The 18020-nt window shown below is 36.0% G+C and overlaps 1 protein-coding gene across 2 annotated transcripts in view; it reads left to right on the top strand.

Annotated features, from left to right (window-relative positions):
- The window catches only part of KCNH5 (potassium voltage-gated channel subfamily H member 5), a 207099-nt gene that overhangs the window by 141766 nt on the left and 47313 nt on the right, over nucleotides 1–18020 (top strand). For both annotated transcript variants that reach the window (XM_034433549.3, XM_034433550.3), the window contains exon 9: nucleotides 13732–13984. In XM_034433549.3, coding sequence (XP_034289440.1) covers nucleotides 13732–13984 — 253 coding nt within the window. The remainder of the gene's footprint in view (nucleotides 1–13731; nucleotides 13985–18020) is intronic.

Below are 18020 nucleotides of genomic sequence, written 5' to 3'. Positions count from 1 at the left end.
GATCAGCCGCCTTGCCTTGTTTTAACCACTTCTTTGGCCCTTCAGGTATCTTCTGCATATTTGTTTCAAAGTGAAAATGTAGACAAGAATGAGTAGCCTTGCATCAATATTCAAGAGCTGCGGTGGTGCAGTGGTTAGAATGCAGTACTGCAGTCTACTTCTGCTGACTGCCCGCTGCCTGCAATTTGGCAGTTCGAACCTCAGCAGGCTCAAGGTTGACTCATCCTTCCATCCTTCTGAGGTTGGTAAAATGAGGACCCAGATTGTTGGGGGCAATATGCTGACTCTGTAAACCACTTAGAGAGGGCTGTAAAGCACTGTAAAGTGGTGTGTAAGTCTAAGTGCTATTGCTATTGCTTTTCACAAACCCAAAGATGTCACCTTTAGCACTTTGCTTTTATCCTGAAACTGATTCTGCCATCCCATGTCTGCTTTGTACAAACTTGCTCTGGTTTTTCATCTTTGATTCCCAAGTTCTTCCATCAGGAAATTGATTCACACTACCGGTATCAGGTATTCAGTGCCATCAATCCAATACAGTTACAGACTACAAATTTCTTTCAAACCTTTCCTGGGAACATGGAGAGATGAAGCATGGGATGAACGGGACCAAAATACATCTTTTTTTAGCCTTTTCCATAACTTCTTTGTTATAAAATTTTTTTGCATAACTTTTCCGTCAAGCATTCTATCTCAATTATTGGCAATAGATATGTGATGCTTCTGGCTGTTTCTTCATGGTTTTTTTTTTTTTGTAAATTCATATAGTATGCATTCTGTGTGGCATTTCCATTCATTCACTATGCCTTCCCAAAGTCATTGCATGAAGCAAATATAATTGCATGCTTATTCTTTCTCCATAGCTGCATAGGAAAAGTAATGCAATGCAATATTTAGCCGGAATTTATTTCGGTGAGCCATGAAAACAAGTCCTGCTACCTTCACAGCCAATATCTATTTCAAAAGTAAGCTCATTCTTTACAGTGAAATTCATTACATTACAGTATTATCCAATGCTGCTTCAGATAATACATTTCAGCAGCACATTGCTCAGTTATTAGAAATTTAATTCTATTCTTTACAATTCAAATAATAAAAGGATCAGGGAGCAATCACATGTGCCTTCAATAAAAAAAACTATATTCAAACTTTTTACAATAGGGTTTCTATGGTCACAGAAAAATGATAATCAGAAATGTGAGAGTTTAAAAATAACTGTTGGCCAATAAAAGGTAGATCTTCTTAAAATAGTTTACATGTATGTATCCATAAGGAAACAAATAAAACTTTATGAAAAAACGATTATACCTTTAGGGTTACACTAAATCAGAAGTGAGCAAACTGTTCTGAATCAAGTGCTACATTCAAGTTTTGTTTAAAACACCAATGGTTACATTCTGAAAAATGAAATAGGGAATGAGATAGTGGGCTCAATCTTTTAACCCTATAAAAGAGAAAATACAAAAGTGTTTTGTCCAAGACCTCTGGTATTGCTTTTTAGTTTGATAAATAAATACAGAATAACTATTTAATATGGAGTCTATTTAATATTGGTTGATTATCTTTGTTTGCTTTTAGTACAATATATCTTGTGAATCATATAATAGATTATTTTCCACATCTGTGATTCTGTAATGGATAACGGAGTACTATATAAAAGATGAACAAAGAACTTTCTAATACTCTTTTGCAAATAATAGCAGCAATGTATTGTGTGTGTGTGTGTGTGTGTGTGTGTGTGTGTGTGTGTGTGTAAAAGAAAAAGAGTGAATTGGATTTAGGTATGAATGCCTAAATTAATCTTTTATTAATTAATCTGGGGTGGTAAATTAATCTTTTATTCTCTATTGTTTCCCAATTTAACTCAAGTTTACTTAGTCAGATTGTATACCTCATGACTAATCATACTTAGTCATGAGGTACAAGATCTGGAAAATCTATTATTTTACAATGAACTGTTTAGTTAGCTGCTGTAATCAAAGCAATCTAACAAGATTTCTTAGATAAGCCATAATGTCTTCAACTACAATTCCTGGATTTTTTACTGGATTCTCCAATTACCAGAAATGAAATTATCATTTTATGGCAGTTCAGCTAAATCAGTAGAAATACATTCCAGCGTTCCTATCTTGGGAATCTTTACTTAAAAGAAAAAACAAAGAACACAGACAATGTTTGAATAGATCTTCATACTGTTGTTGATGACGCTTAGGTCTTGGACAAAAATCATGGAAGCCGAGCTTATAGTTTTTGGGCCATCCGAGGAAGCTCCCTATTGGTTATACCATAATTGTTGGTCATTATTTTGTAGTAACTATAGAGAACAATTTTATTGATACGTGAACAATTTTGCAGTTCTTAGTTCAATAAAATTACTGAAATGAAATTATCATTTTATATCTGAACGTCTCAGAGGTTTGCATTTGAGCTTTCTGCCTCATCTTTTTACTTAAGTTATTACAATATGGTTTTCTACTATCAGATGCTTGAAGTTTATTTGCGCTGCATTGTTTTATAAAATGAAAATGTGTGTGTGTGTGTGTGTATGCATGCAATGTCTATATTTGTAGAAAATATGGAAAACTATTCTGAAAAATTAGTTGCAATAAATATGTATATTCTATATTAGGCAAGCACATATTAAATAGCTGCAGGCTGATAAAAATGAGTAGAATAAATTGGAGATGTGAAAAGTTAAAATTGGAGATGTGAAAAGTTACAAACTGAGAGTATACATTTTTGTTATATGTCTCAAGTCTTCTCTATTTTTCATCTTGAGTTTCTTAGGGAATATGGTAGTTAACAGATGTTCATCTAGCCAAACACTTCTCGTAGATATCACATTTATTTTTTAATGATGCTGCCAATGTTTGTTCTTTTCTATTTATTTTAATATTTTGATCCTATCCAGAACAACCAAGACATACACCTAAATACTACATTGAAATAAAATCATTAAATCATCATTAAATAAAACCTTAAGGCCATTCATGGGTGCATACATTTCCCATCTTGCCTCAAAGTAAATCATTTTTACTTTATTTTTACACCAAACCAGCATGGAAAGCTAGACTAAGAAATAGGAGATGGCCAAATATCATCCAATAAGCTTCATGGAAGATCCAAGATAGCAGTCAATCTGCATTTCCATCTAAATATTTATTTGGAATCTACAATTAATTTGAAAAGTTCAACTGCAAAGACATATCCGTTTTCAGATACCCTTGTTTTGAATGTGGTGAATATAAATTTGTTTGTTTTTTTTAAATCCAACCCTAGCTTAAGAACCAGTTTGGACTAGTAGTTAAGGCACCAAGTTCGAAGGTAGGAGGTTGTGAGTTCAAGTCCTACCCTAACTATGAAAGTCAGTTTAGTAATCTTGGGCCAGTAACTCTCTCTCTCAACTTAACTCACCTCACAGGGTTGTGATTGTACAGAAGATAGGAGGAGAAGGTGTGTTGGATATGTTTGCTTGCTTTGAGTTATTTGTAAAATAATAAGTAATAAAGGTTATTTGTAAAATAATAACAAAGGTGAGATAAAAATAAATAAAAAACAAAATCAAAATAAATTAAAATGCCGGAAGCAGTCCACCAAAACCTAGCGAAGTAGCCAAACACGCTCTTCAAATAACATCTCTTAAATGGCTATAGGAATGTTTACCATGTTCTTAATTCACTGAAAACACTTTCCTTGGATATGAACTTCTTAACTTTAATTGAAACACGCTTGACAGCAAGTGAAATATTAATAGGCAACATCTCTAACTATGGAAAAATAGGTCATAACACAGAGAACTGAGAACTCTGTGTGCTCAGATGAGAGTAACAATTAAGGTAGCTGGTAGGAAAAAAAATAGTCTTTATGCTTCTTGATTGCAGTTGGGTTACAGTGATGGAAAGGTCCAGAGAAAGGAATTATGGAACAGCTTACCTATAATGATTATCTGATTGGACCCCTTTTCCATAGTCCTCCCTTGATGGATTTCCATGGATGGATGGATGGATGGATGGATGGATGGATGGATGGATGGAAGGAAGGAAGGAAGGAAGGAAGGAAGGAAGGAAGGAAGGAGAAAGAGAACATTAGAGCTTTCATGTGGCTTTTTTAAAAAGAAGAAAAGACAGATCTATTCTTTCCTTCTGGCCAAAGTGGAAGAATGAGCTGAAATCCCAGAAAGAGATTTTTTTTTAAGGAGGCTTCATTTGCAGCTACCCATGGGAGATAAGCAGCTTGAGGTTGCAAAGTGAAAAAGCCTCTTTTTTTTTTTTTTTTAGTAGAAAATTAGTTGTCTTCCTTTTGGGATGCATGTGATAAAGGATGGTGTTATTCTGTACTGTCCTCAAGAAATTATCAGTGGCCTGTATTGGAACACGGGCAAGTTGATTGTGTGGATCAGCCCTTTGTTACATGGTAAGCAATTTACCATTTTATTTCAGTGCAGCCATAGATCTGATGTTATTGCCTCCAGGATGGGGATGGAGTGTAGAAAAAAATAATATGAGCAACATTAGACGTGACCTTAAATCAGGTCTCACTATTGTCCATTTAGCTCCACTGTAATTGGCACTGAGTGTGTTCCCAGGCAGAGATCAGATTCTTCCATCATTTAACCTAAGGGATCAACAAACCTGTCAATTCCATTTTTCATGCCTCATTTTGTCAGCACTTCAAGCTGCATTTACTCTAGTGCTGACATAAGAAGGAGGAGTGGAGGTGTCTGGAAAGGGACGTTTGACTTTTCACCTACTTATTTTCCCTGGAGATAATATTCCCTAGGAGATGGGATGGGAGGGGGGAAATTCCTTTGAGCTGGAGCAGTAGATTAGGGGTAGAATGACTTGGAAGATGGCCAATGAGTGCAGGGGAGTGGGGAACGGAAAGGGAGGGTTGTGGGTTGGGAAGTCAGTGTTGGCTTCTATGGAGTCGGATTTAGAATGTCGTGCTTAATAAATAGGAGTTTTTCTTCAAAGACTTTGTTTGAAATGCAATTTATTTGAGACGACCTCGAAACCTGACAGATTTGCTATTTAAACATTTTGTTCAGTTCAGATTCTTCATCAGTTTATGAATTTGATAATCAAAGATCTTCATAATATTTGTATCAATGTCCTTCTGCAGTGCCTATGTATGCATTTTTGGTCATACGTTTTCGAATATGCAGACATTGGGAACCAATTTTCCCTCTAATGGTTTTTTTCCCCGTTATTTGTTCTAAGTATGTATTTTTTTCAACAAGTCTTCCTTCCTTCCATTGTATATTGCTTTATTTTCCTAACCATATGATAATATTTGTGAAAGTGTGGATGTGTATGTCTTGCTATTCTTTTATAGTTTGGGGAGAGGCAACTCTAGTAAAAAAATGAAGCTTTATATAAAAATATATTAAAAATTAAATGAAATAATGTCATATTCTTTCCAAACTCTCATTGCCAAGGAAACAATTAGGAAACCATAGTATTTAGGAGTGGATTTTTCCTTAAATTACTGCAACTCTAATTTCAAAAAAGAGCATGTCTCCTTGTAAACACAAAATGTTTCTATTAAACTCAGCAGTTCCAGCTACTTTACGGTACTTGCATTCTGGTCCCACAAACTTATATCAATGTAAAAGATCTGGGTTTTTTTTTCCAAATGAGAAACCACAATTCTTTTAACAAGAAACAATACTTTTTAGAAAAGTTTTATTTGCTTGCGGTCATGCCTAACCACATACCAAAAGAGAAATGGCTCTTTTAATAGCCTTGTATTTAAGGCAACCAGTTTCATAAAATGAAAGAAGTCTGCAAGACCAGGATTTGTGTGGTCTTAATTGTGCAGTTTGTTTTCTTACTAGTCACCCTTAATTGATTTCTTAGAATTTTCTTAGCCACCTGGATCAATCAAACGAAGAAAATAATACTTTGAACATTTTAAGCATTTCCTTTAATGAATGAAGACAAATATGTGTCCCAGGATAATGTTGCAGGATCCTATCTACTTCAGTCACCAGGACCAGAGTTTTAAGTCTTTCCAGCTTTCAGATTCGTGCTGGAACCCATCCTCAGGGAACTTCTCTCTATCAGAATGTGGGTTTCCTTTAATGGTCTAAGCTATCTAAACATTAGAAGATTAATAATCTTTAGTCAATACTGTACAAGTAGCATTGTATCGAAATAATAAATGCCTTATGTATGTTTAGAATCCTACTACTACTACTACTACTACTACTACTACTAAACATTTAAGAGAGCCGAGGTGGCACAGTGGTTCGAGTGCAGTACTGCAGGCTACCTCAGCTGACTGCTAGCTGCAGTTCAGCAGTTCAAATCTCACCAGGCTCAAGGTTGACTCAGCCTTCCATCCTTCCCAGGTGGGTGAAATGAGGACCCAGATTGTTGGGGGCAATATGCTGACTTTGTAAACCGCTTAGAGAGGGCTGTAAAAGCACTACGAAGCAGTATATAAGTCTAAGTGCTATTACTAACAGGCTTTTGTCAGCTACATCCCACTCTAACTACAGCATCTCTTTATGTTGGTTGTCATCACTGTCCATGCTTTCCCTTCACTTTTTATTGTCCCTGCTCTCTGTAGGTTGTTTCTCAGCTATTCTAGCCACTTATCTTAAACTGCCTGGCTGAGTTTAGAAAATGCTGAAGGAAAAAGAAAACAATATTGGATTCATTTCCTCTGGGATAGGAAGCTTGCTTTCTCAACCTCAAGAGGAACATAGATGAAGAAGCAAAGAAGTGATTTCCAGCCCCCTGCATTGTTCCTAGTTTTTCCTCTGAGTGCCACATATTTATAAGATCTACTTCTGCATCATCAAATGAAGAGAACAGAAGAAAATATGAATTGACATCTGTCTGTCTCTGTCTCTATCTATCTGAGAGCCAGCATGGGATAGTAGATAAGTCCTGGACTATGAGTGGAGAGATGGGAGGTAGGATCTATCCTTCTCTTAGGCACAGAAATTATTTGGGTGGCTGTCTCTTAGCCCTAGGCTGGGAAGAAGAAGAAAAAATCTGTCCCTAACAATACACCCTGGAGGCTTTCACCCTGCAGTTGATTGATTCATGGTAATGATCATCATCATCGTCATTGTCAAAAGAAGAGCAACACTTACAGTTACCATAATTTAAACAGAAATACAGGATGCCTCAGTATACATCTATTTAAATCACAATAATTTAGTAATTTGGGAATTGCAGCTAGTTACTCTGCGTGCCTGTTCATTCAGCTATCCAGGTGTTGCTAAGCTTCTGATCTTTCTCCATTTGGGTGTGCCCTATTTAAAACTGATTTAATCAAAACCAGAATATTTTTAAACAGAGATTTTCATTTAACAACTCTTTGAATAGAGGATTGTCCTCTATAAAAATAAGAAGATATGTAATCAACCTAAATTACAGGTAGTCTGACGTGTAACAATTTGATTAAGTGACTGGTGCTAAAAAAATTCCAGTCTTTGCACTTATGGATGGTCCTTCCACTTATGACGATTGTACCACCACCACCAAAGTCACATAATTGCAATTTGGGTGCATGGCAACTGACTCACATTTATGGTTGCAATGTCCTGTGGGTCAAATTTGTGACCTTTTTTGCAAGTTGTCAACAACAAAAAGTGGCATTCAGAAGAATGGGTTCACACTTACAACCATAGTGTTCACTTAATAACTGCAATGATTCACTTAATAACCATCATAAATATCATTGTAAAAACTGTACACACACACAGAGAGAGAGAGAGAGAGGCACATGATAGTTAAACAGTAGAATATCTATGATTCTGGTTGTGTACTGCACTTCTTTATCTGAACTGTTTCAATCGTACAGAGATAAAAGAATATAGGTACTAACTGGGAGTTGTTGATTTTAACATAAGTATATTACACGATTGTTAAAATTGATACAGTGATGAAATAGTCATACAAAGAACAATAGAAAATTAATAGCAGAATTCAATATTTATATGCCTTCAGCATATACATATCTCAGAATTTTGTAGTGCTATCCTAAACAGGAGAAGATTCACTGGAGAAGAGCCTAATACTGGGAACGATTGAGGGCAAAAGAAGAAGGGGATGGCAGAGAATGAGGTGGCTGGATGGAGTCACTGAAACAGTCAGCATAAATGGACTCTGAGGGATGATAGAGGATAAGAAGGCCTGGAGGAGCATTGTCCATGGGGTCAGGATGGGTCAGACACGACTTCACGATTAAAACAACAAATCCTAAACAGAATGAAGAAAAAGGATTACATCTTAATCTGTGCTCTGAAGAAGACACAAAAATTATTTGGTTTTTAACCCTGCCTCCTACAGCTACTTATGAATTCCCATCTGCTTCTGAAGAAGAGATTTGGGAGACATATATAGGGGAGACTAGAGGAGATAAAGGAAAACCCATATTGTGCAAAGAAGATATTCATTTTTGTAATGTTTGGTGAACTGCAAGCATATCTATTAGGGAAAAATGCAGATAATAGTGAAAAAATATACAACATATAATTGAATAACGAAGAATAATTTACAAAGATGATTAGATCAAAATGCATGCAATATGTGCATGAGAGAAATAATGTATCTGAAAAAACAGGGGTTTTCTTATAGTTTTTTTTTAAAGTTACCAACTAATGTGAAAGATTGGAAAAAAACAGAATCTGAAAGATATACAAGCTCAAAAGTTCTCCATCTGCATTTTAGGTCTGCTCTTTTTTTATCCCTAATCCCCCTCCCCGAGTGCAGAACTATGTTTATGCACCAAATTATTACACAACAACCTTTTTGATAGAAATTATAACTGGCCTTTGAATAGTACACATTACCTGGCTTTGAGAAGTGAACATGGCAACTTGCTTGCTTGCCTTGTGGAAGTGAAATGGGTTCCCCTGGAGGGAAAAATTATCAGGTAGCATGCTTAATACATTGGGGTGGACCATGGATAACATTTATCCAGTTAGTTTCGTAGCAATTCTAGCCTCATATAGTCATCAAACCACTGGAGAGAGAAACAGAGCAGTACTGGATTAATCCTGATAACACTGCAAGGCATACATTCAAAACCAATGTCAATCTTAGTTCCTGTGCTCTGTCTTGCTGTGTATCTCCCAGACTGACTGGGAATTGAAGCAGAATTTTCTGAGATTAATTTAAACATCTTTGTCAATGGTGGATTGGAAAGAAAACTGAAAATTAAGCAGGAAAAAGCTGTTTACGAACTTTAAAGAGGATTGACAATTCCTCTTTAGCTTCCATGCAGTTCAGAAAATTGAAATGTCAGTGGGAGGAAGAGGAAGGAATGTTAGCTGGCCTTGTGATTTGGAGGACTGCTATAAGCAAATGTTGAATGTAGATATTTAAACCATTTTTGTCTGGGTCCAAGTGGGAGCAAGTCTGGGGATTTCACTGCATCAAAGGCAGGAAGGAAATCTGCAGGCTGTTACTCCAAATTGTTACTGCTCTTAATTTAAACATATTACCAAATGAGATGATTATACAGAAATCAGGAGCCTTGGTAGTACAGTGGTTTAAAGCACCCTGTTATTAACACAGCTGCCTGCAATTACTGCAGGATCGAATTTTACCAGGCTCAAGGTTGACTCAGCCTTCCATCCTTTCTAAGGTAGGTTAAATGAGGACCCAGTTGTGGGGGGCAATAAGCTGACTTCGTATAAATATACAAAAGTATGAAGGCTATTGCTTAACGCACTGTAAGCCGCCCTGAGTCTCCAGAGAAGGGCGGCATATAAATCAAATTAAAAAAAAAAAACCCAGAAAGGACCAAACAAAGTGCCTCTGCTCTTCAGAAACATACTAAATAAGAGATCGTTTTGCCATTTTTAAAGATAATACAATGCAACTTCTGTCCACCCTCAAGTCTAATCCATTGTTTGTTTGTTTTTTTTAAAAAATAATTTAAAATCTGAATGAAATTTGGATAGATTGGAACTCTGTCCCCAAAATGAGTAGAGTGAACCCTACTGTTGTCTTGTGATACCTAACTGTCCAGCCAAACACTAATTAATAGAACTTCTGTTTGAAGACATTCTTTATTTAAAGGGCTGTCTAGTCCAAATTCATTTTCAAACATATACCTAGAATAGAAAGCAGAGCATTTTAAATTGTCTGTCAAGAGTTAGAACAGCAGTCATTTCATTGACATGAACAAAGCCTGCTTTACTGTAATAACGTGCATTATATTTCAAATCAAACCATAATTTGAATTTATAGATTAATTCAAATGTGCATTCTAATGGAAATCTTTGCCACTGTTGTTTTCCTTTCATAATGTGCAAATGACAATTTTGGAAATGACTTTTTGGAGATTGAAAAAAATCATCCTTCCGCATTCTGCCTCTTAGTCTTCTTTTCCTCTGCTTGCTCTGCCTCCCTATTGAAAGGGACAGTTATCGTATTCCCATACTTTACCCACAACAAGAGTTCTATAAAGCTGAGAGGTGATGATTTGTCCAGACTTGTTCCAGGGCTTTTTCATGGTGAGGTTGGACTAAAATATGAGTCTTCCAAGATTTTAGACGCTACAGCACACTATTCTTCTAAATCCTACCTGTGTCTTCCTTGCTATCTAACAAATCTATTGCCAGCTTTTTGTGCAAGAACAGAAAAAAAAGCATGGATCCATGCCAGACATCAATTCCTATCCCACATGATAGAACAGTGAAGTCAAAATCTAAATTTTTCAGAGAAAAATGCAGTGAAAAATGAAACTGTTCACTTAAGTCAAAACTAAGCAAGACTCTATTCATAACTTCTTAAAGTCTACTATAGCCACAGAGAGTTCAGTGTGGCTTCCAGCAGGCCATTTCAGATGCAAGAATTGACAATGGAGAAGGTTGCATGCTGAAGAAAAATGTATAAATATGGTATATTGGGAAAATTATGTTAGCATTAGGGTGCAAATGGTCATTACATATTAAAATATGCAGAAATGTAATAGAATTAACAGTTTCAAAACGAGAAAACATACAAATTGGAAATAGACAGATCTGTCCATGTGTATACTTGGTAGCTGACGACCAGCACAATCCCAAAACCCCAGGTTTTCTGCTCCAGCAGAAATTTGATGTGACATAAAACCAGGCTAATTCTTACACTGTCCTATATATTACTTTAGCTATAATAGGGAAAGAACCCAAATTCCCTCCCTTGCCTTTTGAAAATGTACTTGCACAGACTATATAATAAAACTACTTCTCTAGCTGAGATTTCATTTCCATTTTAAAGATGAAAAAAATTAAGTCCATATCTTGTGAAGAGATCATTGTTCTACAGTTGTTGAGAGAGAACTGTTTCTCTTTCTCCCTTGCAGCTTACAGTATATTCAGTTGGATGTGGCTTGACTAAAACCTTTTGGAAAAGAGCTTCCATTAATTATTGAATTCCTCCTGATGGATTAGCTGGCTTTTTTCCTACATAGTGTACTCTCACCTTTCTAAACTGCTGGAGAACATGATGAAAGTGTCACTATTTTGTCTACAAAAAGCAATACTGTTTGAAATGATATCTATGCACCTGAGAAGTCTTTATTTCTTTTTCTCTGACAAGATGCCTGTCCACTTTCTGAGAACATGATTGTAAGAGCAATTTAGGGTACAGGTTTCTTTTCGTAATATTTCATGGTATAATCCTAAAAGCATTAACTTGAATTTAAAGTTAATATACCAGACTCAGTGGAAACTACCACAAAGTAAGTATACGTAGAATTAACTCAAGAGTCCCCCCCACAAAGTAAATAATTTGTTGTTTTAATTATAAAATTTAAGAGTAACGAATTTTCCCAAAAACATATTTATTGATAAGAGCAGTTTGACAATGAATCAATTATGTAGAAGATTCTTATTGTCTCTAGTGAAGGTTTTCAAAAGTTTCTGCTCTGAATTGTTTGTACCAGATTTTGATTATTTATTTTAAGATCACATGGATTTCAAAGGCAGGCACATTCCTATAATTCTGTGATCTATGTGTAGAGATAATTCAGTAGTCCTCAAAGTATTAATTTTAAAATTCAGTCTATCACAGCTCACATTCACCACTCTGCCAATTAAATTCTAAAGGAAATAAGACATGTCCACTGAAGTAGCTACGTTTGCTTAAAGAAAAATTAATTCATTAGTCTACAATTGCTCATTCTTCTTTAAAAGTAGGAAGAGTGGGGGATTATTCTAGGTCATTCTCTTCATTGACATGGAATGGTAGAAACCCAGATTTTTCCCAGAATTCCTTATAGTGAACTGACATTATATGGTTCCTTCTGAAGTAAGAAGCCATAGATTTTTCAAAAGATAGAATGTTTTTTTAAAAAATATTACTATAGCCCTATATTTTGGGTTTATATTAAAGGCTAGTTTAGGCATTAAGTTTTTAGGACTAGGGTAGGAGTGCTCTAGATAGTTCCCATTCTTGCCAATTTCATTCAAATGATATTGGCTTTCTTAAATCAGGAATTAAGTATGATTATCTGCAGAAATGAATTTTAACATTTAACACAGCATTTAGCTTTGGAGCCACTAGGAGCCAAGCTCAGTATGATGGCACCTAACCATCTGGAGGAAGGAAAAAAACGTTACATCTGCAGACATCTGCAGAGCGATGTCAGTAAGGGATGGATTTACAATGAAAAGCACAATAGGCAAAGGAGGATCATAGATCTAAGAATGAAGAACCCTCAAAACAGCTTCTGGCTACTACTGGACAATTGTTTCTTTCTGTGTCTATCCCAAATCCTAGGATCGGTGAATAAATTAAGTTGTAGATTCTATTCTATTTCTATTAATTGAAACACTGTTTTTCAGGCATTCCTTTAAGAGCCTGTTTGTGCTGCTTCTGTTTTTAATCAACTCTTAGATTGTTGTGGTACTATTAATCTGCTCTTGATTAATTGCAGTTTTCTCTGAAACCATTCTTAAAAAGAAATCCATTTTACAAAAAAGAAAGAAAGAAAATAATTAAAAACAAATTGGCTTTGGAGATTTAGGAAATAGAGACTTATTTATCCAAATATTTACTGTATGTGTTATATGAAAATTAGTCCTGCTGAATTCAATTAAGTGTTAAATATTTTCATTTGTTTCATTTAAAACTTGTGTATGGCATCCCCAAAAACAAAGTATTCTGAGCAACTCACAACATGTGAGTATTTCATGTTTTTAATTCTGGCTGTGTACCGCCCTGAGTCCTCAGGGAGAAGGGCGGTATATAAATTGAAAATAAATAAAATAAAAAAATAAAAACATAAAAGCAATTCAATTATAAAATAAAACAATGGGGATTTAAAATCAATGTGAACCTTGGTAGAACCTACATTATAACAAGTTTCACACTGATTATATATGAGTATATGGGGAAGATCTGTAGTCTCTGCAAAATATATGCACAAGGATTCAAATTCTTGGCTCCAACATTTCTTTTGTAATAATTTATCTAGAAGCATTAAGAAAAATTATCATCATCTATTGTAGTCTCTCTAAATTATACATTTACAATATGGTCAGGTAATACAGGCTTGCCTTAAAAAGATTTGTAAGTAAGTATTTTGGAGCTCTTTAAACAATATAATGTATGAGGGTGGAAGTTTATTTTCCGAGCTTGTGGGTTGGTTTCTACACCCGAGCTATAGATATTTGTCACTATCACAAATATAATGTATTAAAATAGTTATGTATGTATGTTAACCTTCATACTGTCTGTTTAGATTGCACCCATTGTCATGTTTTTCCTCTCCCTCCAGGTCCTTTCAATATGTCCCAAGGACATGAGAGCGGATATTTGTGTGCATCTCAATCGGAAGGTTTTTAACGAACATCCAGCTTTTCGGCTAGCTAGTGATGGCTGCCTGAGAGCCCTTGCAGTGGAATTCCAGACGATCCATTGTGCTCCCGGAGACCTTATCTATCACGCTGGTGAAAGCGTAGATGCCCTCTGCTTTGTTGTCTCAGGATCATTAGAAGTCATACAGGATGAAGAGGTGGTGGCCATCTTAGGTAGGATGATGAAGTGGTGGCCATCTTGTATGTCCACTATTACTCTGATAACAATGGGGCATTTTTGTACACTTTAATGTGAGTAATTGCTTAAAATGTCAAGGCAGTACTATCGCCCTGTTCTTCTTGTTTAGCAATTTCTATTTAGAAATGTTGTTATCGGTAAAATCCATTGATGAGTTTATTTTTTGACAAAATTACAGACTACAGAAGTTTAGACGGTGTTTGAATCTATTTCTCCCATTTATCTATTATACTTAATTCTTATTTATTTCTTTATATAAAATAAATATTCATATCTTCCCTTTGCCCCGAAGGCTCATGAAGGTGTACACTGAATTTTCTCCCTTGGCTTTTAACCACAAGAATGTTGTAAGGCCGTGATGGCGAACCTATGGCATGCGTACTGGAAGTGCCACACAGAGCCATCTCTCCAGACACGCCAGCCGTCGCCCGTTGCTCTTCCGGGTTCCGGCATGCCAGCCAGCTGGTCTTCACGTGCACGGGAGCACCGGAAACCAGAAGACCAGTGGCCGGTGCGCATGAGCACACCAGAAAGCGGAAGATCATCTTCCCAATGTGCGCATGTGCACTGGGTGGTTGCTCTTCCAGTTTTTGGCATAGGGGTGTCTGCGTGCTCCCATTTCAGCACTTGGTGCCATAAAGGTTTGCCAACACTGCTATAAGGGCTTGGGCTGAATCAGCAATTAGTCACCTAGGAACAAAAATTGATCAGCATACTTCCCCTGCCCCATCCATCATGGGTGTCATGGTAGTGGTGTTCCAATATCTAAGGGGTTGCCACAAAGAAGAGGGAGTCAGCTTATTCTCCAAAGCACCTGAAGGTAGGACAAGAAGCAATTGATGGAAACTAATCAAGGAGAGAAGCAACCTAGAACTAAGGAGAAATTTCCTTCTTAACTGAGAAGTTAGAACAATCAATCAGTGGAACAACTTACCTCCAGAAGTTGTGAATGCTGCGATGCTGGACATTTTAAAGAAGAGATTGGACAACCCTTTGTCTGAAATGGTATAGGGTTTCCTGCCTGAGCATAGAGTTGGACTAGAAGATGTCCAAGGCCCCTTCCAACTCTCTTATTCTGTTCTGTTCATCCCAAATTTGTTCACTCTATTAGTAAAAGTCATTTTTTTTAAAAAAAATTCTTCTTTGTGCCCTCATACATTTTGAGAGCATAACTATTTCAAGCTACCAAATAATGGGCACAAGGTTACCTAGATGCAAACATTAATTGCTGACTGTTAGGAGCTACACATAATTTTCTATTCCTGTTTATATTATGCACAATATTAAATACAATTAAGAAAATAAATAAATGAATACATCTAACATTATGCAGAATCATCCTAATGTTAACTCCCCTGGTACAACATTTTTCTCCCGCCCATGACTTGCTTTAATATAGTAATTAGCTAGAAATGTAACATGCTTGGCTATTGTATGAGCTTGCTAATGCTGTGGTAATGAAGTGTGTGTAATAAAATAACAGCCTCCCCAAGGAAACATCACAAAGTATGCCGCTTATCCCATCAAAATGAGAGACATCATTCTAAAACTACATCCATCAGAACAGAAATAATTCATTCATAAAAACTGTGAATTGTTTGCTTGGCATAATATTGATTTTCATCAGGAAAAACAAACACACCCACCTCATTCAGATTTAACAATGGGTAAAATGAGATAGTCTTTACTTGGGGAAAAGCCGCAAGAAGCCTTATTTAAGCCATACAGACTGTTGATGGGGAATGAAACTTTAGAGCATAACTTTCTTTGGGCCAAGACTAGATTTGATTACCTGTTTCCCAAAGTAAAGAGTCAATTAATTAAAACTAGATAGATCAGTTAAATACAGTCATTATGCTTAAAACCTATGTATTATGATCCTAAATATTAAATAAATATCTTCTTTCCTCATTTCAAAATTTACAATTTGATGAGCAATTTGGAAAAACTTTGATGGCTGCATTCAAGACTTAAGAGGCCATGTGATCCTGGGATCTAACATTATGCAGAATCATCCTAACGTTAACTGCCCTGGTAAAACATTTTTCAAAACAGGGAGCACCAAAAGATTTATTTAAGGATTTACTTCTCTCACATGGTACTGTTTCTCCCTCATGAGGCTTATTTCAGGTAGGATTTAGGAATCATCCTTATCTCATCTTCTCATTTCTAAAATCAGATATGCGGGCAAAGTCAGTCTCTGTCCTGAGGTGATTTGGCTTCTCTTTTAGTAAACTTGGTGGCCCTCTATCTACTTTTAACATTATTTATTTATTTATTTATTTATTTATTTATTTATTCAAGTATGTATTAGAAAATATGTATAAGCATGAATTGAATACATTAAATGAATACAATTAAAGGGAACATTAGGACAGGGATGGTAGGCACACTGGTGCTCTTATGCACGCCCCTTACAGACTTCTTAGGAAAGGGGTGAGGTCAACAGTAGCCAGTCTAAGATTAAAATTTTGGGGGTTTTGGGATGAAACCACAGAGTCTGTTAGTGCATTCCAGGCATTGACCACTCTGTTGCTGAAGTCATATTTTCTACAATGGAGTTTGGAGCAGTTCACTTTAAGTTTGTATCTATTGTGTGCTTGTGTATTGTTGTGGTTGAAGCTGAAGTAGTCATTGACAGGTAGGACATTGTAGCAGGTGATTTTATGAGCTATGCTTAGGTCATACCTAAGGCAGCGTAGTTCTAAATTTTCTAAGCCCAAAATTTCAAGTCTGGTGGTATAAGGTATTTTGTTGCGAGCGGAGGTGTGGAGGACTCTTCTTGTGAAATATTTCTAGACATGTTCAATTGTATTAATATCTGATATGCAGTGTGAGTTCCAGACAGATGAGCTGTATTCGAGAATTGGTCTAGCAAACGTTTTGTATGCTCTGGTTAGTAGTGTAAGAAGCTACGCAAGATTAGGTTTACAACCCTTAATGCCTTTTTGACGATGTGCAAGGAATCAATCAATCTTCCCTCAAGGAGGATCCTTCTCTTTTTTTCTGTCATCCTGATGACAACAAAGAAGAGGTAGAACAGATGAGAGGGAAAGGAGAAATAATGAGAAAATGAAAGAGATTGAAAAGAGGATGGAAGAAAGAAAAAAGTAGAAAGCAAGCATGGCTTTAAACACTTTAGTGTCTGGTCTTACAAGAGTGTTCTTCACTCATGTTCCTCAGATAATGCGGCTCTTCATAGAAACCAGTTCTTAGAACGGTTTTAGCCCTATTATTTCCCAAGAGTCCATTGATGGATTACACCCTGTTCCTTACAGTTACTTTCATTTACCTTGCTGTAGTTACCGTACATGAAACTCATTTTTAAAAAATAAAAAAGGATGAGTATAAGAGATGTGTACAAGAGCAAGCAGAGCTGGACTGTTTAAATACATTTTCTGCTATATATAATGTCACATCCTTCATTTTTACTTCATCCTATTAGAATACTTCTAATATATTTTCTAATAAGATGAATACTTTGTCCTATTAGAAAATATATGAACAAAGATGGTTGTAGAATAAAATGCCTTGGATAGAATGTGGAGATCTAAAGCTTTCAAGTACACATTCTTCTTTCTAATATGGCATCTGAATGGTGTCACATCCTTCTTAGAGTCCCATTTATCTACAAGCAATTAGCGAAGAATAAATGGAATATATCTGCAGAAGCAGAAATTTCTACAAAAATCTGCCTATTAGGGCAAATTGTGTTAAAATGTGCACAAAAAGGGAAACTTAACAACAGAAAGGAATAAATTTGAGTGTGCATGTTAAATCACAGATCGATGTGGAAATTGGATGGAGTAGAGTTGGAGTGAAACCAACTAAGATCAAAATTAGACAAAATTGTCCACTACTGGTTCATATTGATTTGCTATAGTAGATGGCAGTTGTTTTCTGGGGATAACAGCCAACTAATGCCTATACTTTTAGGGGGGGATGATTTACTATCAACCAGCTAAAGGTCTTTTTGCCAATTAAATGCTGACTTGTAACCAATTACTATTA

This window comes from Pantherophis guttatus, chromosome 1 (genome assembly GCF_059756535.1).
Source record: "Pantherophis guttatus breed Tessera chromosome 1, ASM5975653v1, whole genome shotgun sequence".
Lineage (NCBI taxonomy): Eukaryota > Metazoa > Chordata > Lepidosauria > Squamata > Colubridae > Pantherophis > Pantherophis guttatus.
This window is presented reverse-complemented; position numbering and strand designations above follow the sequence as displayed.